Consider the following 26,181-nt stretch of genomic DNA (forward strand, 5'->3'; position numbering starts at 1 on the left):
TGTCCCCAGTGAAAAAAAAGTCCTACAATCCTTTCTCCTCCCTTGAATGGTGACCTAGTAAATCTTCTCTTTTTATATCCCTTAGTGGGTCTCCCTGGTGGCTTAGGGGTTAAGTCTTAGCACTATCACTGCTATGGCCTGAGTTCAATCCTAGCCCAGGGAACTAACCACATATGGTGCAGTAGACCTTTCCTGTCTCGCCTGCTGCTCCCCTTAGTGCATTTCAGTAAATCTACCTGTTCTGCTCCCCATTCTAGTGAATCCTCTCACCCCCTGCACCTCTGACCTTCACCCCAGATCTACGCAAAAAAAAAAAAAAAGAAAAAAAAAAGTTACATCCCTGAAGCTTTAAAAAGTAAATACTTTGGAAATATTTTATATTTCTTTTCTGGTTGTCTTCATTAGCAAGGTTGATCTGTATTACCTAGTTGGCAGTAACTAATAGTTAATTTCCACAAAGGTAGATATTTACTAAATTAAATATTAACTCAAATATTGAAAACTTTGTAACATTGCTTTAAATTGAATCATCCTCCATGGTTTTGGGGCTCTAACCCCAAATGTCCAATATCTAATCCTCTAAGTTGTTTTCTGTGTCCTAAATTTAGAGTATTTAATGTGATAAGCAAACATCAATGCACAAGAATGCTGTTTACCAAGCATTGGGTGGGTATTTGCAGCAGTTTTGAAACTAATCTGAATATTTGGTTGCATTTTGCCCTTAAAAGAATGGGTGAAAAAAAGAGAAAAGTACTTCTCTTATTGATAAGAAGCAAATTGTTTGATGGGGTTTGTGCCTATTTGGTGCTTTCCTGTTCAAGAGTCTTTGAACTTCAGTGAGCACTCAGTGGATGCAGTTATGTTGAAAAATTAAGAAGTGTTTATAAAATGCTAGAATTAAGTTTTGGAGATCTTTTTCTTAGAACACCTAGAGTAAATGAAATTTATGTAAATTGTTAGCTTTCTAGCAGCAGGACCCCCAAATAATATGCATGTTTTTGAACTTGCCCATGTTTTTAGGAATATATCATAGTATTTGAAAAACAAGAGTCTTTCTGGTCTATAATTTATTTCCATTGTAATTGGATATTTGCATTTCTAATTTTTCTCTAATGTAAACAATGTGCCATGGATCTCTTTATTCTTTTAACTGTGTCTCAGATTAATATTTAAAAGAATCTTTGACTATAACTTGCTTAAAAGTTGATTTTCCTTGGTAATTGGGTCATCATTATTGGCCCACATTGGTGAAATTACCTGTGCGGGGTACTGTGAAAGAACAAATACCAACACAGCCGAAAGCATCATATAGTTCTTGGGATGATATGTGAAGAAAGTCTTTTGAATTGTTGGAAAAATGATAGTCAGAACTTCTCTAGACTTTATATTATTTTAATCTAGTGTATCTTTTTAAAGCCTATTTATAGAGTTTCCATTTAGCTATTTTACATTTTTACCAGTCACGACATATGAAAGTTGCCCATAATTGTATAACTCAAATGCCATAAATTTTTTTTGGGGTGTGGTGGTGGTGGTGGTAAAATATATATATATCATAAAATTGGCTGTTTTATCCATTTTTTTGTGTACAGTTCAGTGATAGTGTCATGCAACCATCAGCACTGTCCATCTCTAGAACTTCTCATCTCAAACAGAAACTATTAAATAGTAACTCCCTACTCTTTTCCCAGCTCCTAGAAACCTCTATGAATTTACCAGTGTTGGTGGCCTCATATAAGTGAAATGATACAATATTTATCCTTTTGTATCTGGTTTATTTCACTTAGCATAATGTCTGCAAAGTTCATGTTGTAGTTTGTGTAAGAATTTTCTTACTTTACAATAGCCCATTGTTTGTATAGTCTAGATTCTGGTTAGCAGACACTTATCTGTTCAACCCTACACTTGCATTGTTTCTACTTTTTGGCTCTTGTGATTAATGTTGCTATGAATATTGGTGTAGAGGTAATCTCTTTGTGTTCTTGCTTTCCATTCTTTTCCACACAGGTGGAATTGCTGGAATGTGGCAGTTCTAGGTTACTTTCTTGAGGAACTCCCATATTGTTCTCAGTGATACACCATATTACATTCCCACTTGAAAAGAATAAGGATTCTGATTTCTCCATAACATGCTAGCACTTCCTTTCTGTTTTTTGATGATAACCATCCTACTGAGTGTGCAGTGGTATTTCTGTAGTGACCTGCAATGTTGAACATTGTGGCATGTTGAATATTCTTTTCAAAATGTCACTCCTTTTTGAAACTGAATAATGTTCTATTGTGTGTATATGTACACCCCATTTTGTTAACCCATTCATCTGTTAATGGATATTTGAGATGTTTCCACCTTTTTACTTTTGTGAATAATGCTGCTATGTACTTGTATCTGATTTGCTTTCAGTTCTTTTGGGTATGTATTGAAAAGTGGAATTGCTACATCATAAGGTAATTTTACATTTACCTTTTTTTTAAAGATTTATTTTTATTTATGTATACATAAACCAGGGTGTAGACCAGAGGTTGTGGGGGTGAGAGGATTCACTAGAGACAGAATGGGGAGCAGAACAGGCAGATTTACTGAAATGCACCGCTTAAGGGGACCAGCTGGTAAGACAGGAGCGGTCTGCGCCATGTGGGTTAGCTCGTAGGCTGGGAATGGAACCCATGCCTCAGTGGCTGGTGACAGCTTGATAGCTTTAAGTCTTCCACCCCTGTATCACCAGTGAGGTGCCATTTAACTTTTTGAGAACTGCCGAACTCTTTATCACAGCGGTCACACTATTTCACATTCTCACCATCAGGGCATAAAGGTAACAATTTCTCCACATCCTTACTAACACTTGTTTCCATTTTTTTAGTAATAATTATCCTAATGGGTGTGAAATGGCATCACAAGTGGTTTTAATTTGCATTTCCCAATGACAAGTGATATTGAGCATCATGTTGATCATTCGTATATCTGCTTTGGAGTAATGTCTATACGGTTCTTTTACCCTTTTTTTGAATGGCTTTTTTGTTATTGATAGGCTTTTGTTGTTTTGTTGTTGATATTTCAGTCCCTTATCAGATAAGTGATTAGCAAATATTTTCTCCTGTGGGTTGTCTTCATTTTTTTTTTTTTAAGATTTTATTCATTTATGCATGCAAGAGCTGGGGTGCAGGCCAGAGGTGCTTTGGGGGTGGGGTGAGACAATTCACTAGAGTCAGAGTGGGGTACAGAACAGGCAAATCTACTGACATACACTGCTGAGAGGAGCAGCGGGCATTTTTAATTTGGATGGAGTCCAACTTAGCTATTTTTGCTTTTGTTGACTGTTCTTTTTGCTATGATAGCTAAATCATTGCCAAATCAAATGTAATGAATTTTCCCTTATGTTTTCTTCTAAGAGTTTTATCTTTGTAACTCTTATGTTTAGATCTTTGATCTATTTTGAGTTAATTTTTTTATATGATTTAAAGTCAGTGTCATTCTTTTGCAGGTAACCTGTCCAGTTTTCCCAGCAATATTTATTGAAAGACTGTCCTTTCCCAGTTGAATTGTCTTGACATTCTTGTCAAGAAGCATTTGGCCATATATACAAAAGTTTGTTTCTAATTTCTGTATATATCTTTTACCAGCACCATCAATTGTATTACTGTAGCTTTGTGTTGAGTTTTGAAATCAGAAAGTATGAGTCTTTCAACATTGTACTTTTTCAAGATTGTGAGATTCCATATAAATTTGGGTTTTTTTTTTAATTTCTGCAAAATATTTTTGCGATTTTAAGGGGGGAAATTGCATTGAATTAGATTGCCATGAGTGGTATTGTTGTCCTAACAATGGTAATTCTTCCAATCTTAAAATGCCATAGATCATTAAATTCTTCCAATCAAATTTCTCATAATTGACATAGTGCAATTAATTTCAGTTATATTACGACTTTTGGACATTATGTTTTGGTTGGCTCTCATCATATTGGTCTTCACTGTATTTTCATTTCCAGCTAAATATCACCATTTCCAAATTTTCATTTTAAAATTCTTTTTCAACTTTTCAAGAAACTGGAAGATCAGAAAGCAGTGCTAAAGTAGAAGCAAGCCCCCTTTAGTTAGCAAGGAATTTGGTCTCCCTGACTGTGAGGGTTGTTGCCATTTTTGGCTCATACCCCCATCTGCTCCTGTTACCTCAGTTATCTGTAGGCAGAGTTTTCAGGCTCTGTTGAAATGAGGAGAAAGAGAAAGTTGGCTTGAAAATATTGCAAGAGGAATTATCTCTTGCAATAAATATTTATCACTCAAGGCACATTTCAAATGAACTGAAAGCCACATTTCATAACAGAGTCTTTGATTGGCTGGTTGGATTCTGCCCTAACCCCATTCTCTTTTGAAGAGAATTTCAGCTTAATGCTTTATGAATCTCTGTGTGTGTATGTGTGTGTTTTCCCTCCTTATAGCATCTTTCTCAGCAACTCTTCAGAAAAATGATTACTTCAGGCTTGATTCGCTTCCTCAGGATCCACATTAATAAAATATCCTGCTGGGCTATCCTTTTGAAAGATTAATCTTGTGAATTGGTACAAATCATTGAGACTAAATGTTGGTTCTTGTCTTTGAACAATGGAAATAGTAATCAGGACAGATGAAAATTGGATTAAAATGTTTTAAGTATTGATTTTTAAAAGATTAAGTACAAAACATGCACTCAAACCTCATATGCTCCCAGTCAAGCTGAGCTGTTACACATGGTTTTATGTGTGCGTTATGTGGTGACTGGCGAAACTAAACTTGTTATAGATGTAGTGCCAGCCTGTAGTAGATGAGTGGTTGCCTTATTAAGCTGTCAAAAATAAGACAGACTAGAACTAACTGTGAATTGTGTTTCAAGTAATTGTTGCTTCAGTAAAAATTAAGATAATAGTTAGTATAGGTTCACCACTTTTAGCATTCTCTCTACTTGGTAATTTGCAAAGATTAATTTCTTTTGGATGTCATCAGTGCATCATCAATATTTGGAACATTTTGGATTTTTATGGGAGAAAATATTTGGCAGAAAGAGACAAGTTGTCAGAAATACAAAGAATGTCCCATACAAATTTAAGTTGATATAATCCTATACCAGCATAGGTAGATTCATTGTTGGTTAAGTAAAATATTCTCATGTTACATATTACTGAGGCTAAGTTGATCTTAACATGCATTTGGAAATGTTTGAAACCAGTCTTTTCATAGGGCCAAAGAAGTCACTTTAACCTAATGTGAACTCTTGTTTTCATTCTGGCTTTAAGTATTAGAAATGAGTCACCTCATGGTTGTTCCCAAGAGGTACAAGAAGGTAATAGAGAATCGTCCTAATACCAGTCAACCTGGATTGCCTAATTTGGCTTGGATACTAAATTACCCAATGTTATTATACCTAAACAGCTACTGACCTGCCAGTCTCTGAAGGGTTCAAGGTGAATAGTTTTGATGACTTTGTAAGACTGTTTAGAAGAAAAATGAGGGACTTTTGTAGACAAAATATGTATGCTACACAGTTTATCATATCTGCTGAAAATTACCTCAGTGTTTATGCTTAAATAGTGACTTTTGGGTCTCCCCTGGTGGTGCAGGTGGTTGAGCGCAGCGCTGTGAGGCTGTCTGCAGCTTCTGCAGCACAGGTTCGATCCTGGCCGGCTGGCGAGAATCCCACATGCTGTGGCATACCTTTCCTGTCTCACCTGCTGCTCCCCTCAGTAGTGTATTTCGTCATTCTGCCTGTTCTGTTCCCCGCTATGTCTCTGGTGAATCCTCTCACCCTCCTGCACGTCTGACCTGTATCCCGGTTCTTGTATGTATGAATAAGTAAATCTTTAAAAAAAAAAGTGACTTTTTTGGAGGTGAAGAGCTGACTGTGTATATTGGCAGAAATAATTCTTTCCTTGAAATGTTTGGATTGACATATTTAGAGCTTGATCTAAATATTAAGGATATAAACACTTAGTTTTTTATAACCTGATTTGATTGTTGGAGTTCTCAAACTACATTTGGTTCACATTGGTGAATTTTTAAGAATGATAAAATTACTGTAGGTATGTACAGAAAATATGTATGTATAGAAAATATTTTAATATGTCATTAAAATCTACAACTGTGTAGATATGTGTGTGTGTAGTTGTGGGTTATAATGCTATATTAAAGTAAAGAAATACTCTCTGGGACTTTTTAACTGTTACTATTATTTTTTGGACTATATGAAATCAATTTAATAAGATGTCATTTTTTCATCCAAAATGTAATAGTTTGCAATTTATTGATGGTTGCCATCTCTCCTCTGCCTTTTATTGATTTGCTTATGGAATGTCTGGATTCAAATTGAAATAACTTGTTATTACACAGAGTAATTGCATAAACTTGATCTGGGCAATGTCTGTGTAAGTCATCAAAGGGAGGCAGTTTTAGCACAAGAATAGGATGGATGGTTTGATTGCTGCAGGAAAGAAAAAAGTGAGCAGATGGAGTTTTAAGAATACTAGTGTTCAGGGACTCCCTGGTGGCACAGTGGGTTAAGCGCCGCACGGTGAAGCTGTTCTCAGCCTCTGCAGCGCGAGTTCGATTCCCGACCTCTCTTGCCTCGCCTGCTGCTCCCCTCAGCAGTGTTTTTAGTTTGCCTGCCTGTTCTGCTCCCCACTCTGTCTCTGGTGAATTCTCTTACCTTCCTGCGCCTCTGACCTGTACCCCAGTTCTTATATAAATAAATAAATCTTTTTAAAAGGGGGGAAAAGTGTTCAGGGAAAGGGTATAAACATTGGTATGGCGATATTGCAGTTTTCGAGAAAAATTGTCTGAAATTGGGAATAAGAAATCAATGAAGATGCATCTTTGGAAAAATGCCTGACTCTCCTTGACATGATTAAGGCATTCATTTCACAGTGAATTGGCAGTGAGAATCATCCAGGTGTATTAACTTGAAGGAAATAATAAGGTTCTTAGAGCAACAAGGAGAAGGAAAAGGTGTCCTCCATCTTGTCTTTGTACTTCACTAGGTTTAAATATTTTAAGAAGCTTCAGCCACTCTAGCCTATGAAGGAAACACTCCAGATAACTTATGTGTCTGTTCTTTTTTCTCTGTTTTCATATTTGTTTAGGAATGGACTCCCAAGTTGTTATATCTGTAGAAAATAAGGGTATCATCACTGTACCTTTTGTTGTGGCCTGTGTGCTGTCACGTAGGAACCAGTCGGGCAGTGAGTTGGGGATCTCTGTATGACAGCGTTTGAGAATCTGTCCTTTTTTTAAATTTGTTTATATGATGTCTTCCCTACTAGGGCAAACCTCAGCTTGGGTGAGGACTTGTGACTCATTCGTTACGTTGTCTCTGCAGCCTCTTCTTTTAGGGCCTTATGAGTGCTTACTGATACAAAGCAAAAATAGTGGAATCAGCAGTTCTGTGTGACAAGACTATCATATCATATATGCTCTATCTTTTCTGGTTATTTTTATTGTATTTGGAAGACCTTTGGATTTTGTTCTGTGATTGTCAGAAGTCTGGGAGAGGGTTTTTTCATTTGCCATCTCAGTCAGAGTTCCTTCAATATCTGTGGACCTAAAAAGTTGGGGATGAATGTCTCTATCTTCCCCCTCCAACAAATGAATAAAACGAGAACTTTGGTTCTTGGTACTTACCCCACTTTAATAGCCCATGATGAATCCCTTTAAGAAGAAATATATCAGTGCTTTTTCCCCTGCCCACGTCCTATTCCTTATTTTACTTGTAACCTCTTGTATTAGCTTGGCCTCTTCAGAAAAGCTTTATAGTTCTTACCTATTTTACTCTTGGCAACTTAAGGATTTCACAGGGAAACACCTGAGTACCCCATTCTTCCCATCACTAGAAACTCTTGCTACCCGTTATAATGGGAGAAAGGAAAATGTATTTAAATGAAATTTACTGGTGAATAAATAAAAATTATTCAAGTCCTTAGTACAGTGTTAAGTAAATACTCAATACAACACTAATAAAAGTAAATGCAAACCACATACATAATTCAAGTTGTTCTAGTTGACTTTAAAAAAAAAAACCAAGCAGGTCACATTAGTTTGAACACTATTTTTATGTAATCAGTATATCTGAGATATCACTTTAACATGTATAACCAGGTCATCATGTAATAAACCATCATGTAATAAAAATAAGAGATTTTTACATTTTTATTAAAGTATAATTGACATACATTTACAAATTTATCTACTAAGTCTTTGAAGTTCTGCAGGTATTTTACATTTACGCATTTCAATTTGTATGCTAATGTTCAGTTGATCTTTAGAGTTCATAAAGCTTACAGCTAGAAAAGCAGACTTAAATTCTCAAATTGGGCCTCCCGGGTGGCGCAGTGGTTGAGCGCTGGGTTGCGAAGCTGCCCGCGGCCTCTGTGGCGCCGGTTCGATCCCCGGCTGCTCCCCGGCCACCGGAGGAGGGTCCCACATGGCGCGCAGACCTCTCCTGCCGCCCGCTGCTCCCCTCAGCAGTGTACTTCGGTCCTTCTGCCTGCTCTGCTCCCCGCTCTGGCTCTGGTGAATTCTCTCACCCTCCCGCGCTTCTGACTGTACCCAGTGCATGTATAAACAAAAAACAAAAAACAAAACAAACCAGCAAACAAATAAATAAATAAAAAAAGCATGCCTCTATAAAAAAAAAAAATTCTCAAATTGTTTCAAACAAACAATAGTATTTCAATAACTGAAGAGTTGAAGTGCTGTTTTATTAGCATCTACATTGACAAAATTGCTTCATGTTCTTTAGAATCAATTTCATCTTGAAGCAAAGCATATTCAAAACTCATTAAGTAAGCCCATTCTTACTATCAACTCAGTATTAACATTAAAGTCAAAGGAACATTGCATAAATTGAAAAGCAAGCCTAAATTTATCAATATTAACAAAGCATTTTTTAAAATTTTCTTGAGGATTTTAGAGACAATTTATAGGTTTGTGCTTTTAATTAAAAATTTTGATATGTTAGAAAATGTGTAAATTATTCATTTGTATCATTACAAGCTTCAAAACACAAAAAAATTACTATCTGGATAGCCAAGTTAGAGGCAAACCCTACATTCCTTGAAATTTTGCATTTTGCTGTTCACATGATTTTAGTAGTTGGCCAGGGCTACCATCAAAAAGCAGTGCAGATGGGGAGGCTGCAACATCAGAAATTTATTTCCTTACATTTCAAGAGCCTGGAAATTCCAAGATTGAGGTGCTAGTAGGTTGGTTTCTGGCAAGTTCTTGGAGATGGCCTCCTCCTTGTCCATCACGTGGTCTCCCTGTGTGTGCTCACTGTGGAGAGATTCATCTCTTGTTCTCCCTCCCCTTAAAAGGATACCAGTCCTGTTGACTTAGGGCCCCACCCTTGTGACCTCATTTATTTAACCTGGATCACTTTCTGAAGGCCCTGTCTTCAAGTACAGTTGCACTGGGGGGGTGGGGTGCTTCATTTGGGTGCTTCAACATAGGCATTGGGAGTCATGGTGATATTGATAATGTGGTCCCCAGCAGTCATGAAACACATCATTCATTATTTTTGGAAGACCTGAACCTTAAATTGTATGAAATAGCTATTTAAAGTCCACTTTAAGTTTGTTTTGCTTAGTGTTAGTGATTGTCCAAGTTGAAAAACAGTCCCTAGGCACAGACACATCTGAGATTAAAGGATGTACTTTGTTGTACTTATGAGTCACCATATTCATTTCAATTTTACCATTAATTATGGAAACATTTTGTTGAATTTTAACTAGTTAACTGCCTGCTCATTGTTTATCTGTTGTCCTGATAGTTCAGGCAAAAATGTTGCGCTTTTTTATTTTTAACAAGTGGGTACTAAGTTTAACAAATGTAGTAAAATTCTCTATATTAGGCCCTCTCTGGTGGCACAGGGGTTAAAGTCGCAGCACTATCAAGCTGTCACAACTGCATCATGAGTTCGATCCCCAGCCAGGGAGCTAACCCACATGCCATAGCAGACCTCCCCTGTCTCACCTGCTGCTCCCCTCAGCAGTATATTACAGAAGATCCACCTGTTCTGCTCCCCACTGTCTCTGTCTCTGGTGAATCCTCTCACCCCCTGCACCTCTGGCCTGTACCCCAGTTCTTGTATGCATAAGTAAATAAAAATAAATCTTTGAAAAAATTCTTTGTTAGAGGGTTTTAAATCATTTTATAAAATTGCTTTAAATTCAGGTGTACTGTAGGTCTATAGTGACATATTTACTATTTTGACCATAAAATAGCAAGGGAATTTCTTCCAAATACTGATTTTCAAAATGCCCTCTCCATGGCCATGATTTTCTTTTTAAAAAGCAGTTCTTTATCTCTAGTTTTAAAATGTCAGTTTTACTTTGGACAAGAGAAAGACTACAATAATTCTTCAAAAATGCCTCCTAAGTGTCTGATACTGGCATAGATTTGCCACCTAAAAAAGTTCAGAACTTTTTTTTTTAGTAGATTTTATTACCTTATTTTTCAGTGCGATGACTCATAAGTACTTCACCATGAGAAAACTTCTGTGTGCTGTAATAGTTACTAAGGTTAGGCCTCCTCTCATTGTAAAGCATTGTAGATTTTACCTTCTTGAGGAGTTGTCATAAAATTAACCACATCACAGTAAGATTCTTCATCATATAAGCAGCACTTGTTTGCCAGTATGAGTGACCTGGCTGGCAAGTGAGGACTGTGTCGTAGCCACTCAAGCTGTAGTGTTTGGAGTCACCTAGCATACTCCCCCTTTGGAGATGACTAATCTGTGCTCAGATTATTTCCCCACTTCTTGTTTGTCACCTGAGTTCATTGTGGTTTGTGTCTTGTCACTTCCACCACATTGAGGAGACTAGTGGTTTCATAGCCCCTGAAATCCAGTACCATACTTTAATTTCTGTGTGTGTGGTTTCTTTGGCCTGCCCTCCTGGTTCACCACGTCAGGCATGAGCTTTCCTTCTGTTGGTATTACAGTCCTGTCCTGCTTCTCCCCCTGCACAGTCGCCCGGGATGATTCCACCTGTTCTCTGGGCTTAGAGTATTTCAGCCTGTTAAACTGAGTTTACAAATTCCTAATTTCAGGCCAGATTATTCTCTGGAGTTCCTGGTCTGTGTTTTTGGGCTGGGAAATGTCCACGGGTTGCCACTTTCCTTTTGAGGACTTCAAGCACAGTATATAATGTCTACACCTGGAGTCTGTCCATTTCCAATCCCCAGTCCCCTCCCTCCCAGGCCTGCTCAGCTTCTTCGGTTATTGGCCCCTTTGTTCCTCTAGTAGTTAGAATTTGAAAGTAGGAATCATTTTTGACTCTTATTTCATGTCCCTGACCAGGTCCTCTTAGTGTTTCTCCAGTCTGTTCCTTTCCTGCTGACGGGGCTGCAGCCTTTGTTCATCACCTTTCCCCTGGATGAATTTGCTGACTTCCTGATGGCTTGCCTCCTCCAGCTGATCTTTCCAGATCACATCCTCCCACCTGAAACATGCCTAGCAATGTCAGGGAGCCAAAGCAGTTTCCTCGAACACATTGTCTTGCTCACTACCATAGCTGTTCTTCTGTCCACTCTCTGCTGTCTCCACTGCTCACCTCTCATTCATAATGTAGGCTTTGCCCTGGAGTCTCTGTCTGGTTCTCTTTCTGAGGCTGTGTACTCCCCACATACATATCTTGAGTCTTACTCTAGTACACTCAGTGTATTCGTTTGTTTGGGCTGCTGTTACAAAGTACCACAAATCAAGTGACTTAAATAACAGAAATTAATTTTCTGGAGGCAAAAATTCCAGATCCTTCCTCTGACATTGCTCAAGAAAGATCTGTTCCAGGTATCCCTTTTAGCTTCTGTTTGCAGCATAACTTCAGTTGTCACATGGCGTTCGTGTGTGTGTGTGTGTGTGTGTGTGTGTGTGAGAGAGAGAGAGAGAGAGAGAGAGAGAGAGAGAGACTTTTTATACGAGAGCTCTCATATTGGTTTGGGGCTCACTCTGTTCCAGTATGGCCTCATCTCAGTTAATTACATCTGTAGTGATCTTTATTTCCAGTTAAGGTCATATTTGGAGGTAGTAGGGATTAGGACATCACCATATTAATTTGGGAGGGTGGGGAGACACAAGTAAGCCCCTAACATCTACTATAACAAATTGCAAAGTGATCAAATGAAATAATCCGAGTAAAGGGTCAGAATTTTATTTTCTTAGCAGGCATTATGTTTTAAATAATCAAAAATACAAGTTTGTGGTCTTGTCAATACTTTCCCATCTCTGGTCTTCAAAAATATATCTTTTGAATTCAGTGATGCACATGGAGGAGTCCAGTTGTCTAGCTCTGTCCTCATGAGAGAATGCTGCCGAATTTTCAACACACTGAATGTAGGAATAGGCAACAAAGACAGCAGGAGGGAGATGCCACCAAATCTCATGGATGGAAAACAGATGGGCCCCACTGAACTAGCAGAAAACTGAAACCTGAATGCAGGGGCAGAAGCCAACTAAAAGCAGACTGCTTTGCAGAGCCGAACTGGAAGCCTCAGGTTGAGGCCAACAGCTAGGGGTTGAAACTAAATATAGGTAATTAGCCCCTGAATACTCTACACTCCGGCAAAAGACAAGACTTATGCAGCAGACCCCGCTGAAGACTGGGATGGGGCTGAGAATTGAGTCTCCCTACCTAGACCCACACACTTGTGGGCCCCAGGCCGGGAGCTGTAGGGTTACTCTCTGGAGAGGTGAAGGAAGGTCAGTTGTTGACTAGCCCTGTCGATGTACACACAGCTCTTGAGGAGCTTTTTAGTGACTTGGGATGGCCACACCTTTCAGGAATTCCTCCTGTGTGAACCAAAACAAATGGGGCGGGGGTGACTGAAGACGGTGCAGGGAATAGACAGTAATTTTAGGTAAGTTTTTGATACCTCAAAGAGGAGAGGATGTTACACTTATGAAATAATAATTTGCAGTAAGAATCAGCATTCAGAGGACAAGGATGAGTTTTTGGAATTTCAAAACCAGATAACAGAAATTTGACAATCTAGTAGAAATCTTTCAGAAAGAGGCAACTTAAAAGAGACTAGAGAGAAAAAGATAAGTAGAGGGTCAATATAGGAGGTCCAGGATCCAACTAAAAAGAAGTTCAAAAAGCACAGAGGCAACAGAACTGTGTCCAGGTTTACATGGCCCAGTGAAAGCTCAGGCCAGCAAATGACAACCCAGACCCAAGCCTTGTTCTGTTAAAATTTCAGAATTTGGCTATTGGAAAGATTCCAGAATTTGCTTCTATATGGAGAAAAATAGACCTGCACAAAGGGTTAGGAATCAGATTGGCCTTAGATTTATAAGCAGCAGTGCTGGACACTAGAAAACGTTAGCTCTGTACTTTAAATTCACAGGGAAAATTGTGTCCAGCTTACAACTTAAGTGCCTGTCCAAATTACTGATAAAGTATATGCATAAAGTAAAAACTGTTTTTGAGACCTGTCATGTTTGAAACTTACCATCCACCCTTTCTCAAACCCTCCCTCAGAGCTGTGGGAAAATGTGAGCCACTGTAACAGGCAGTAAGTCAGAGAAGACAGAACTGGGTCAGGAAAAAGGAGAAAGGTGGAAGGGATGTTCAGGATGAGGATGATTAAAATCTCAGGGTGGTGGCCATGCTCTGGCCTGGATAATGTTAGTGCAGATGAAGCAGGAAAATGGAGGGTAGTCTTCACGAACAAAGGACTAGAAACCTTAGATAACCCAGAGCTTCTGCCGATCCCAAAGGAAGCTTTGCAGCCTCAACATGTTGGAGATCAGCACCTGTGAAACCAAGCGGGTGAAAGCCCAAGTTGCTCTCTTAAGGGAGAAATAGGTGGTGATTGTTACAACTCACTTTTTATGTTACAATAATGTAAATAGAAATACTGATTCGACCAAGGGGGGGTGTGTAGATGAACATAGGGTGGTATAAAAACTATCCTTTTAAAAAGGAAGTGAGGGCCTCCCCTGTGGCGCAGCGGTTGAGCACTGGGTTGCAAAGCTGCCTGCAGCCTCTGCAGCGCCGGTTCGATCACCGGCTGCTCCCCGGCCACTGGAGGAGGGTCCCACATGGCGCCCACTGCTCCCCTCAGCAGTGTACTTCCATCCTTCTGCCTGCTCTGCTCCCCGCTTTGGCTCTGGTGAATTCTCTCACCCTCCCTTCTGACTGTACCCAGTGCTTGTATAAATAAATAAATCTTTAAAAATAAACAAATAAATAAACAGGAAGTTGATAGGTAATGTCTACACTGAAAAAGATAGGAAGTGTTTAGACATCTCCATACAGCATGTTGTCTAGAAATGTAGAAGTAAATCAATGGAAGTCTTGCTTAGTGTGGACTGCTTAGTGTCACGTGCTAGCGTTGGCATGGAGAACTCACTGGTCTGAGCTTATCTGATGGGGGCTTTTCAGACCATACATAAATTCACTTGACAAAAGTAAAAATGAGAAAATTTGAAATACACCATGTTCCATATGTTTTTTTTTAACTTGTCATTGGTTATGGATCTACTTATGTGAAGACTAATACAATATTAATTAAGAAATTTCTGCTGAGTAGTATCTGCTAATTAGTACTAGTTTCAATGTGGTGGGGAAGAAAGCAAGAGCACCAGCTTTAGGAGTCACACTGTCAATTACTTGGGTGTCAGTGATTGTCAACCATATTCTAAGTGCTGTTTCCAGATCCAGTGGTTAGAAAAACAAGATCTTACATTCTAATGAAGGGAAGTGGACAGAGCAAAGAGTGATGTAGTTTCAAATGGAGAGAAATAAATACCACTGTGAGGGGATGAGGGCGGATACCATCTTCTGCAAGAGCCCTCAGAGGACACACACTTGAGCTGAATCTTGAAAGGTAAAGCTGTGACTGCTCAAGGAAGAGTAAAGGGAGGAGTTTTCGATGGAAATTTGAGGCAGGAAAGATCCCGCCTTGTGAACAGACTGCATGGGGGTGGTGGCCTTTGGAACAGAAGTGATCTGACTTGACATGGTTCAGAATGCATTGTGGGGATCAAGAGTGGACCCAGCGCCCTGGAGGTCCCGCTGACAAGTAGAAGGGAAGTGCTGTTGAACCTTCCACTGCAGGGTGTTCATGTGTGTTCACACACACGTTTACATCCTTCCTATTAATTCTTTTTACTGGAGTATAGCCTTTCCTGCTCCCCTTTATGCATTTATTTTGTAGTTAGGTGGCTTGAACCCAGGAATTAATGGCTGAGGCAGCCAGCAGTAAACATACTGACTAGCGGCTCATGCTAGCCTTTTTACTTTATTTTTTTAAATTGCTGATAATTACAATAATGCACACGGGCATGGGTCCCAGACAGGAAGAATTATTGTCTGCAAGCTAATCTGGTGTGAGCTGATAATACAGTGTGTATTTACTTTGAAATTTAAATGGTACATAAATCATCAGAAAGATGCCTTTTTTTGACTTGCTTTGAACTTGGAAAGGGTGGGGTTCTTTTATATTTTTCTTATTTTCACAGTTGTTTTAATGGACATTAGACATTAAAGTGGTTTGTTACATCAGGATTGGTATCTGGTTATTGCTTGCACTTAGTAAACATAGTAAAATGTTTTAGCACACTAGCTTATGGAAATTGCTCTTTGTATTTAAAAATGTGAATTTCTTCTCTTCCTGCCCTATGAAAGGATTGGAGCATAGTGTTTTATTTTCCAGTTATAAATATAGATACAGGTTATTCACCCAAGAATGGCTACATTTTCATGTCTATCAGAATGTTAGGAAATAGTTGAGCCTTTGATTTTCATGTAATAGTAAAACTAAGGGAAAAATTTAGATTTGTAAGGTTGTCAGTTCTTAGTTTTACAGAAAGAGTATTTCTTTAAAAATCTACCTCTCTCCTGCTGCCATAATTTTATGAAAAACATTTTAAAACAAAAGGTAGGAAGAAGATAGACTAGTTAGCACTTCTGTGCCTTTGTGCAGTCATGTACTCACATGCACTCCAGATCTTGCTTATTTTTTCTCATTTTTTCAGGATGCCCCTGCAAACCTGTTGACCTAATGAGTATTAAGGAACTGCTTCTAAAAGGCCATCCTGGATACTAAAAACCTGAGTGTTTTCAGCTGCATGGATTTGTTTTCTTAACTTTTCCCACATATATTAAAGGAAAAGAGTCAGTAAATCAATTTCAAATCTTTGGCAATGACAATTTCGTGTTTGTAGTTTGGTTTAGCCAAAGTGGACATTGCTAGGTTAGTCTGCCAACTTAACTTTATTAAAAGTACTAAGTTGGGTCTTTATTTTAGTGAGCTAGGTCAACCTGAAAAATGGGGTATTTTTAAGAGGTATATAATTATATTTTTCAAGTATATGAAATACTTAAAATATGCTGAAAACTAATTTTTAATGACTGACTTACTGCATTTAAACAAAATAACAGAGCATCAGATTACGCAGAAGGATGCTTATAATTTCTGAGACTATTGGTGGATTTGTGCTTAGATATGCCATAGAAATTCCACCCTGCCTCCCCCATCCTTTGTTTTATATCTGTCTGTGAATCAAGCGATTTAGAATGAAAATATTTAATTATTAATACTAATCAGTAATGCTTTTGGGTGTTTGTTACTTGAATTCATTTCACCCTTTTAAGGTTCAAAAGACATCTTTATACATTCCCCTAAACCTGCATATGCCATCAATGTCAAATACTCATGCTCTTGATGAATAACTGGTTGCCTTGGTAACACTGACCAGTGAGTCAAAGGGCAAGTCCAAGTTCATACCATTTAGATCATCTTAATTACACAAGCCTCTTGGTTTTCTGAGCTCTACACTTAGCATGGCTTCAAAATATGCCAGATTAATGCTTTGCTTTGGAATCATGCCTCTGCTTCTCACTTAGAGCTGTTTTTGATTCTAAGCTGTGTTTTTTAATGCATCAGGAGTTTTAGGAAAATAGAAATTCTATATATGCTAGACAAACCAAAGTTAATATTGGAGTTGTCACTTACTGTTATACCCAGGTTAGGGTAATGTCATATATATGTTGCACAAAAGTAAAAACTGAGGCTGAGAGAGATGAAATAACTTCTAGAAGGTTACATAGTAAGGAGTGGGAGTAATCCCTCAAGACAACCAATTCGGAGAAATAACTTGCATAGCGCTCTTTTGATTGTAGCAGTGTCTCAACAGTAACTGCAGATTCATCTTGACCTCACTTCCGTGCCTGCCGGAAACTGAAGCAGAGCCAGGAAGCCACAAAATCCCGGTGATTTTCTTCTGTATAGTAGGGCCGTATTAAATTGTTCATGTAAACTCTTGGAATTGAATTTCCCACAAAATAAGATGTGGAGTGTTTGTGTGCCTACTTTAGACATGTCCACATCTAGTAGGTAAAGGACTGTGCCATTTCTCAGCCTATCTCATTCCATCCTGGATTTGATGAGGGTCATTAGTTACTTTGGGACTCCATGCGCTCCTCCCTCTGCACCCATGATTTGAGCCCCGGTCTGTGTGATCGTAGGCAGAGAATGAGACCTACAGGAGCCGGCCCATGATAATTGTGCTAATATTGAGTGGGCCCTGCAGCAGTCACTGGGCTTAGTGCTTAGGTGCCTTATCTTAATTGAATTCCCACAGCAGGCCTGGGAGGAAGAGGTATGTTAGTAGCCATGCTTTACAGGTAAAGAATTTTTTTTTAAATTAATTTGTCAGTCATTTACAGAGATAAAGAAATCTAAAACCTGATAATAATGGCCACCCACACTGAAAGACGTCTTATGTAACAAGCAGCATTTGAAGCATGTTTCATGTATTAACTTATTTAGACCTCAGAATAATACTGTGGTATATAGTTGTATTATCATTTTCTACATTAGGAACCGGCCCAGACAGGCCTGGCCTGGCTTTGGGCCTGCCAGAGGTGGCACAGGTAGTCAGTGGTGGGGGTTTGTCTCTTGAAGCCCAGGCTCTTAGCCATCATCCTGCATTTCCTCTGAGTAGAGGAGCAGAATGAGCGTGTTCCTGGTGTCTCCACCGCCCTGGAATCCAATTTCTTAAAATTTCTATTTTACTGGGCCTCCCCTGGTGGCACAGCGGTTGAGCGCTGGGTTGCGAGGCTGCCCGTCAACCTCTGCGGCGCCAGTTTGACCCTCGGCCACCGGCAAGGGTCCCACCAAAAAAAAAAAAAAAAATTTCTATTTTACTATGGGCAATTGGAAGGAAACACAAGAACCAATAAAGAACCTGTCCGCTTGAGAATTTTAGTATAATTTTTTTTAACATAAATGCATTTTACATTTGTATTTTCAATCACTTCCTTTGTATTATACGCTTAGCTTTCATCTCAGAGACATATAAAAAGACCTCTGAAATCTTGCTGCTTGGATCCTTATCTGTGTAATCCAGATGGACCAATTATCATGTTCCTATAATAAGTTTTCGAGACAATCTAAACCGTTTTCAATCTTGAGAATGATGCCTCACTTATTTTTTAATGTTTAGAGGTCTAATGAAAGCAGGGATTTCTATAAATTATACTGCCTATGAAAATAATACTTAACAACTGGAAGAAAGACGTTTTATGGTGGGAGGTTTTCCTCTAACCCTCATTTAACAGTTTCTAATTACAATTAAGTTCAAATGTAAAAAGGCCAAGGATTTTCAGTTGGTGTAATGTAAACTGTCACTTTTTAAGAACAGGTTTTGTCACATTGCTGCTAAAACTGGAAAATGCTTAGCAAGACTTCTCTAATTTTATTGAATAGTAGGTTGAAACTTTTGAAGTTTGGTTGTGGTTTATTTTTTTGGGGGGGACTTCATTTCTGTACTGCTGATGAAGATACTTTAGAACCTCCGAACTAGTCAGCCATTTGACAGTAACAGTGGACTTTGGTACGTTCAGGGGCAGAATTAATGTATGAATGCTGAGGTTATATGTGTGTGTGTAGGACAGACATGTGCCCAAGTGTTCTGAATAAATGGTAAGATTTTCAAGTATTGGATTTCCTGATTATACTTTCTAGTATCCTCCCAGAATGTATCTTCTCTTTTAGACAGATTGAAACGATGCACTTGTGATTAGAATCAGGCAGCTAATGAACAGGATTTTAAAAAGCCAAAACCGCTTGACTCTGAAGTAGTTTTTCAGTTTAAAAAAAAGTTGCAAAAATGCTACAGAAATTTCCCCTATTCGTTTCCCTCAGTTAATGTTACACCTGCCATAATCAGCCCCTTTATCAAATTTGGAAGATTAACTGGTCCAGAGCTATGAGCTGACTCACCAGCCTGACTCAGATAATTGCTCCCATCCAGGCCACTGCCCTCCTCCTGGCCCAGGATCCTCACCAGACTCTCCCACTTTGCGCTTGTCCTTACTCCTTAGATTTTCCTAATCTGTAACAGTCAGTCATTGTTTTCCTCTTCTTCATTGGTTCTCTTAAATTTCACCTATTGCTGGTGAGGTTGACTTCATGGCCTCTACTGTGAAGGTATTTTTCCCCTTTGTAGTTCATAAACATATTGGGGAGATATCGTAAAACTTAAGCGAAGAACAGGATTTTAATAATTGTTCAATAAGTCTCTGGCGAATGTTTATGGGCATAGGTTTAAGTATTTGTAAGTTATGAATCATGAAATACCACTTGAACAAAGAGGAATGAGTATAGGATCTTCTTGTCTATTAGTAAATGGCCATTTTACTGACTCTTTAAAATAAACGAAGGTCTTAGAGTACAAGTGCTGTATTTTGCTATCGCTAGCATGCAGGTGGTAACTAGATGCTGCCAAAGCTTGCTGCCTTCAGTATTTATTAGACCTGGAACTGGGTTAACTTGTCTTCCCAGGATAATGCTTGAACACTTGAGTGGCTAAAATGCAGCAACTTCTTATCCAAGAAAACATGGTTCACTCAGTTACAAGATTAAAAACCCTCTTTAGGAGATGCTCCCTCCAAATGCAGTCACTTTCACACCTAGGAGCCACATTATATCCTGGGGCTTTAAGGAGGAAGGAAATATCCAAGCTACATCTGTGCTTGGGTTAGGAGCACTGTGCTGGTCCTGAGTGGCTGTGTGACACTTGGGTGGGCCCAGGAGTTGCCTCTCTGGAGATGCTAATGAAAGGCCCTGATTTAAGTTCCGTTCAGATTTTATTTATTTATTGCTTATAGCCATTTCAGGTTTTCAACTAAGTTACTAAAAGCACTTTTTTACCAAGTTGAATTTTCTGTGCTTGGATAGCTAAACTCTTTCCCCAAGCCAAATTAATAAAATGGAATTTCTTATTAAGAATGAATTATTAAGTAAAATGGAAGCACTAGACTAGGAAAGCAATTGATGCAATTTGTTTTCAAAGCCTTAAAAGTGCTGCAATGTGCATAGATCACAAGAACTGGCTTAAGTGCCAAAGCATGGGGCATTAATTTTCTTTCATAGAGGATTCTAGGTTCACAGGATATCAAAAGTGCTGACTTGGCAGTGAAATCCCATTTGTAACATGTTAGATTAGGAAACAGATTGATTTATATGTTGATGTAATGGATCAAAGCATGGTGTGTGCTTAAGAAAATGGAGAGCACATTAAATAAGAGCGTTTTCAAAGTAAAGAAGTACAAACATTACAGAAGAAATGATCCTGTTATATTCTAGGTAAGGTTGGGGTATGTTTGATTAGTTGATTCCTAGTCATGGCCCACTGAGGCTTTTTATATTTCAGATGATACCTTCTTGAGAGTCTCTTATGACCACAAGGATTAATCTTTCTGAACTCAAAAGTGAATCACTACAGCATATTAGCTGTCTGGAATGATTCCAGTTACTTTCCTTTCTCTTGGTGGTAACTGATGTGAGGAGCTGTTGCTGCCGAGCTGCCTCTTCCTGTTGCTTTAACCTCTGGTATTTCAGATTCTCTTCAGGGAAGGTAACGCTGACCATCTCAGCACAAAGATCAAATGCACTTACCACTGATGTATTGCCCTCCGTGGTTGACCCATAAACTGAACATTTATCCAGTTGGAACTCTTGTGGTCTTTTAGCCAACAACCATAATGAGTAACATGTGGAAGATAATCTTTGGTGCTGATAAATGGCCTCCTGCACGATTTTGACCACTCCATGGCTGTGGCTCAGGGAAGCTTATACAAGTAATTGATACTGTTTCTTACCTATATTCACTTTTGGAATTTAGCAGGTAAATGGTTTTCTTCTCCTCCCCTCCCCCTGTGAAAAACTAGATATCACGCCCAAAATCCTGTTTGCTTATTAGCTGCCTTTCATGTTAAAATATACACGGCCATAGGGCCTCCCCTGGTGGCGCAGCGGTTGAGCGCTGGGCTGCGAGGCTGCACGCAGCTTCCTCAGCGCTGGTTTGTTCCCCGGCCGCTGGCGAGGGTCCCACAAAAAAAATACATATATACACGGCCCTAGAGAGAATTGAGGAAATAGTGCTCAACAATTTTCAGCTGTAATCGGTGGTCGTTCTTTATTACAGGCTTAGGAAATGCTTTCCTTGTGACCTGTTGATTTGGCTTTCTCACATATTATGTCTTCCTGGATTTTCTTCATTCCTGTCTGGACTTTGGAAGTAGGAACGATATTGTGCAAGGAGAGAACACTGGTTTCAGCTCACAAACGTGTCCCTGAGGTTCCTTTGCCCTTGCCTTTGTCTGGACTCATTTACATGTACCCATTTTCCTTTCTAGCCATATTCTTTACTTTTTTTTTTAAATATTTATTTATGCATACAAGAACTAGGGTATCGGCCAGAGGAGCTGGGAGGGGGGGTGGTTTGAGAGGATTCACCAGGGACAGAGTGGGGAACAGAACAGGCAGATTGACTGAAAAACACTGCTGAGAGGGCAGCGGGTGACACAGGAGAGGTCTGCTGCGCCATGTGGGTAGCTCCCTGGCCAGCCGGGGATTGAACCATGGAACTTGTGCTGCAGAGGCTGTGGCTACTAGCTTCACAGTGCTGTGCTTAACCCCTTGAGCCACCAGAGAGGCCCTCTAGCCATATTCTTTAGATATGGCTCACAACAGAAGAATGGCCAGTGAGTGGCATTTTGTTTTTACATCTTGAACTCAGTGTAAGAATTAAACACATTTGTCTTGTGCATCCTTTACCTTTTAATGACTTGTTTGAATCAAACAACATCAGAGTATATGTAATAGGTGTGTGTTCCTTGCAGCAGATTCCCTTAAATATTTTTTCTTTCTTTGGGGGAGAAAGGACTTTGTATCAGTCTGTAGCTTATCTGCAGTTATACTGAAGGCATAGGATCTGCCTTCGATGTTAATAAATAATTATCACAGTAGGTCTACAATCAACACCTGTTAATAAAGGTGCTAATTGTTCTCATTGGATTTAATTGTGTTCTTCAACCCTGATTGATCTTGGCAACATTTAAATCCCAAATTAGCTTTCCCCCAGTTATCCAACAAGTGTTTGAACTTTCTTCTCTTCCACTAGTAAAAGGCAGACTAGTTGGAATAAGCTCCTAAGCAAAACATGTGTAGGATGGTAAATTTGTGCTGAGAAAAGATAATGCATTTAAAATCAAATGTAGTCTCATGATTGGAGGACTGTTCCCATCTGTGTAGTCCATCATACAGAAGTGAGAGATGCTAGAAAGTACATATTTTCCCATTATTTTAAAACTCAGATCACCTCCCCCCTTTTAAAAGATTTAATTATTTAAGCCTACGAGAACTGGGGTGTAAGCTGGAGGTGCGGGTGTGTGTGTGTGAGAGGATTCACCAGAATCCTCTGGTGATTCACAGAGTGGGGAATAGAACAGGCGGATCCACTGAGAAATACTGCTGAAGGGAGCAGTGGGCAAGACAGGAGAGGTCTGCTGCACCATGTGGGTTAACTCCCTGGCTGGGGATCTAACTCATGCCGAAGTGGCAGGCAATAGCTTGATAGGGCCGAGACTTTAACCCCTGCGCCACCAGGGAGGCCCTGCCCTTTCTTAATAGGAAAAGGCTTTCACAATTAATGCTCTTCTTATAAAGAACATGCAATTTAATACTACTCCCTAAGTTTTAACAGTTAAAAAAACTTTAATTTTTATCTTGAAGCATTTTTACACTACAGAATTCCACAGTGGCAATAACTTTCCACATTGCCGTATTTCTAGATGCAGAGATGGCTGTGTTTTCTAGGTCACAATGCTTTGCAGGACCCTTCCTGTCATAATACCTCTCTTGTTTTTCACCTGTGATTTGTGAACTGTTAACCGCTACCTAATCTTTTCCTAAAGAAAAGGACACTAACCAAAGAATTTTATGGGGTAGTTGATTCTTTTTACCTAACAGGATGAAATCCCTTTTAGAATTGTTACCAAGAATGACGCTCATTGAGTAATGCAGCCAGATTTGACACCTTCCTCTTCCTCATCCCTCTGTGTAATCCATCTCCAAGTCTTGCCCATTTTGCTCTGTGCTCTCTTGACTGTCTCCCAACCACACTGCCTTGGCCCAAGCCGCCATTACCTCATTCTTGGCCTCTGCAGCTTCATCTTCCCAAGCCCTCCCACTTCGTACACTCTACACTCTTGTTTCCTTTCGGTCTGTTTCTCACCCTGCAGCCAGAGGACGCATCAGTGCTGCCTTTTGAAACATTAACTTTGTGCATAAAATCTCTCAGCACTTCCAGGGACAAGGACAAAATCCTTTCTGATTTTCTGGACTGTCTAGTCCTGTCCCTGGCAGCCTCTTCACCCTTCTCGAACCACATCTACCTCACAGACTACTTCTGATGTCAAAGCTCTGTGCAAGAGTCACTCTCTTTAGGAAGCTTCCCTAGCCACCTCCCTACCCAGTCGTAAGTTGGAGTCCCTTTTGAGATTGATTGATTGTTTGCTTTATGCAAGCACTGGGTACAGTCAGAAGCGCCGGAGGGTAAGAGAATTCACCAGAGCCAGAGCGGGGAGCAGAGCAGGCAGAAGGACCGAAGCACACTGCTGAGGGGAGCAGCGAGCGGCAGGAGAGGTCTGCGCGCCATGTGGGACCCTTCTCCAGTAGCTGGGGATCGAACTGGTGCTGCAGAGGCTGCAGGCAGCTTTGCAACCCGGCGCTCAACCGCTGTGCTGCCGGGGAGGCCCAGGAGTCCCTTTTGATATATTGCTTCAGCACCGTGGGTTTTCCCTTCTTCACACATCTGGGAGGTGAGCATGCATGCTTTCTGTATGAGGGGTGACTCTTGCACTAGACTGGAAGCCCTATGAGAGCGGGTTGGGCTGACGCTTTGTCCTAAGCATTGAGCACATTGCTTTGCAATGTAGTACTTGCTCAGTGAAATTTTGTTGTGTGAGTGAATCCAGTAAAATTACTGTTCTGCACTTTTGTCATTTGGTGAATTAAGGAATGGATAGTAGACCGATTGGCTTGTATTAAAATGGACGGTACCCGGTTTATAGGTTTATAGTCAGAGTATCCAGTTGGGAATCCAGGGTTAGATTTTCCATCGACCTTTCTTTTGATCTCATACTTTCAGACATTTTGTTTGTTTGTTTGGTTTTTGTTCATTTTTGATTTAATAGCTCCTGGGAATAGGATTTGTTAAGCTATGGTAAGTAATAAAGATTCTCACTGTCACAAAAGAGTGAATGACTGTGCCTTTGACCTGTGCCTTTGACCTGCTCTTCTTTTCCCCCTTTGGTGTAGGCTCTTGCAGCCAATGCTGGAACAGGATTTGCTGTTGCCGAGCCTCAAATTGCAATGCTTTGTGGGAAGTTAAATATGCATGTGAACATTCAGACTGGGAAGTGGGAACCTGACCCAACAGGCACTAAGAGCTGCTTTGGAACAAAAGAAGAAGTTCTTCAGTACTGTCAGGAGGTAAGAGTGTTGCCAGAAAGTTAAAACCGTGTTTTTTTCTGTGTCAAGTTTGAACCTACTTACCTTAGAAATAGATACTCTCAGTTGTCTCTTTTGGCCTGAGACCAAGTGGCTAGTGACTGGTGCACCGGCCTTCTTTGTAAGTGTATGAAGTGACTGAGGCGCCACTGTTCTCTCAGGGAGGAGTGCTGCAGAAGATTGGCAAGGACCAGAGAAGTACTGCCTGGTTTACTATGGGAAGATGTGAAGCAAAACAGGCCATGTGTATGCTTGTGCTTTCTATCTGCTCATGGAAAGCCACCAATATTGTAAATGATCGTCTCAGAACTGATTCAACTTGGTGTCAAAACCTAGCTTTGAAAAGGATATGAGATATTTTAACTTCTTATCAAAACTAGTATATATGGCCAGGGTTGATGTATTCTGTACTTTTATTAATAAAATTTCCATAGACTTGCCTCTGAAATGTTATAGTTCCAGACTCAACTATTTACCAGCACCCCCAACCGGGCTTGATAACATTTGTTTGGGGCTGCAAACATCCTTTTGCATGTCCTTAAATACAGACTCCTATTTAAGAAGAGAACACATTAGAAGAGGTCTGAAATCTACCTGTCGAAAGACAGTCCCCATGTCTGTTTATAGGGTGAGTTCAGTTGACTTCAGGGCAGCAGAACAGAACCTTGGATTTCTAGAGGGTAATGGTGAAGCTGAGTAAACACAGACACTCCTCTTTATGTGTAAGTGGTTGTTACTTATTAGGTACAGAGTCAATATATTTGGTGTGTTCTTTTCCCTTGCAGATGTATCCAGAACTACAGATCACAAACGTGATGGAAGCAAACCAGGCAGTTAATGTTGACAATTGGTGCCGGAGGGACAAAAAAGAGTGCAAGAGCCATATTGTGATACCTTTCAAGTGTCTTGGTGAGTGCCCTTTAGGAGTTCTTGGTTACTGCTAGGGAAGTGCAGGTGTCCCTCGTTTTCAAATTTACTCTTCCCTTGGCTCATGTGAAGTAGCTACATCTGTTAAGAATCTGAAAGCTCTAGGAATTTATCGGGGGACTTTCTGAATTGAATAATTACCTTTTTCTGGTGTCAGGAGTTGACTTTGTCTTGAGGGTCACTAGCTCTCCTTGTCATTGTGAGCATCCTTCTGTCTTTTAAGGAGGAGTCTTTTCCTCCGGCACTGAATAAGAATGCTGCTAGCAGAGCAGGCCACCAGAGTGACTGGCTTACAGTCAGAATAGTAAGTGGTATTAAAACAGCCACCCCCCCCAAAAAAAAAAAAAAAAAAAACCACAGCCACAGCACAGTCTTCTATTCCCCCTACTTCATCCCACACATGGCAGGGTCCTGACTTTCTGTTGTTAGTCA

General features: G+C 39.8%; 1 protein-coding gene across 26 annotated transcripts in view; it reads left to right on the plus strand.

Moving 5' to 3' along the window:
• APLP2 (amyloid beta precursor like protein 2) overlaps window positions 1-26,181 on the plus strand; it is a gene marked incomplete at both ends in the record, with an annotated part of 68,191 nt that overhangs the window by 13,356 nt on the left and 28,654 nt on the right. For 18 of the 26 annotated variants that reach the window (XM_084249277.1, XM_084249288.1, XM_084249297.1 and 15 more), the window contains 2 exons: window positions 24,631-24,804; window positions 25,608-25,731. In XM_084249277.1, the coding sequence (XP_084105403.1) occupies window positions 24,631-24,804; window positions 25,608-25,731 (298 nt within the window). The remainder of the gene's footprint in view (window positions 1-24,630; window positions 24,805-25,607; window positions 25,732-26,181) is intronic. The other 8 variants (XM_084249285.1, XM_084249290.1, XM_084249291.1 and 5 more) reach the window with 2 other exon arrangements.

The sequence above is a fragment of the Talpa europaea genome, assembly GCF_964194135.1.
Source record: "Talpa europaea genome assembly, chromosome: 12".
NCBI classification, from domain to species: Eukaryota; Metazoa; Chordata; class Mammalia; order Eulipotyphla; family Talpidae; genus Talpa; species Talpa europaea.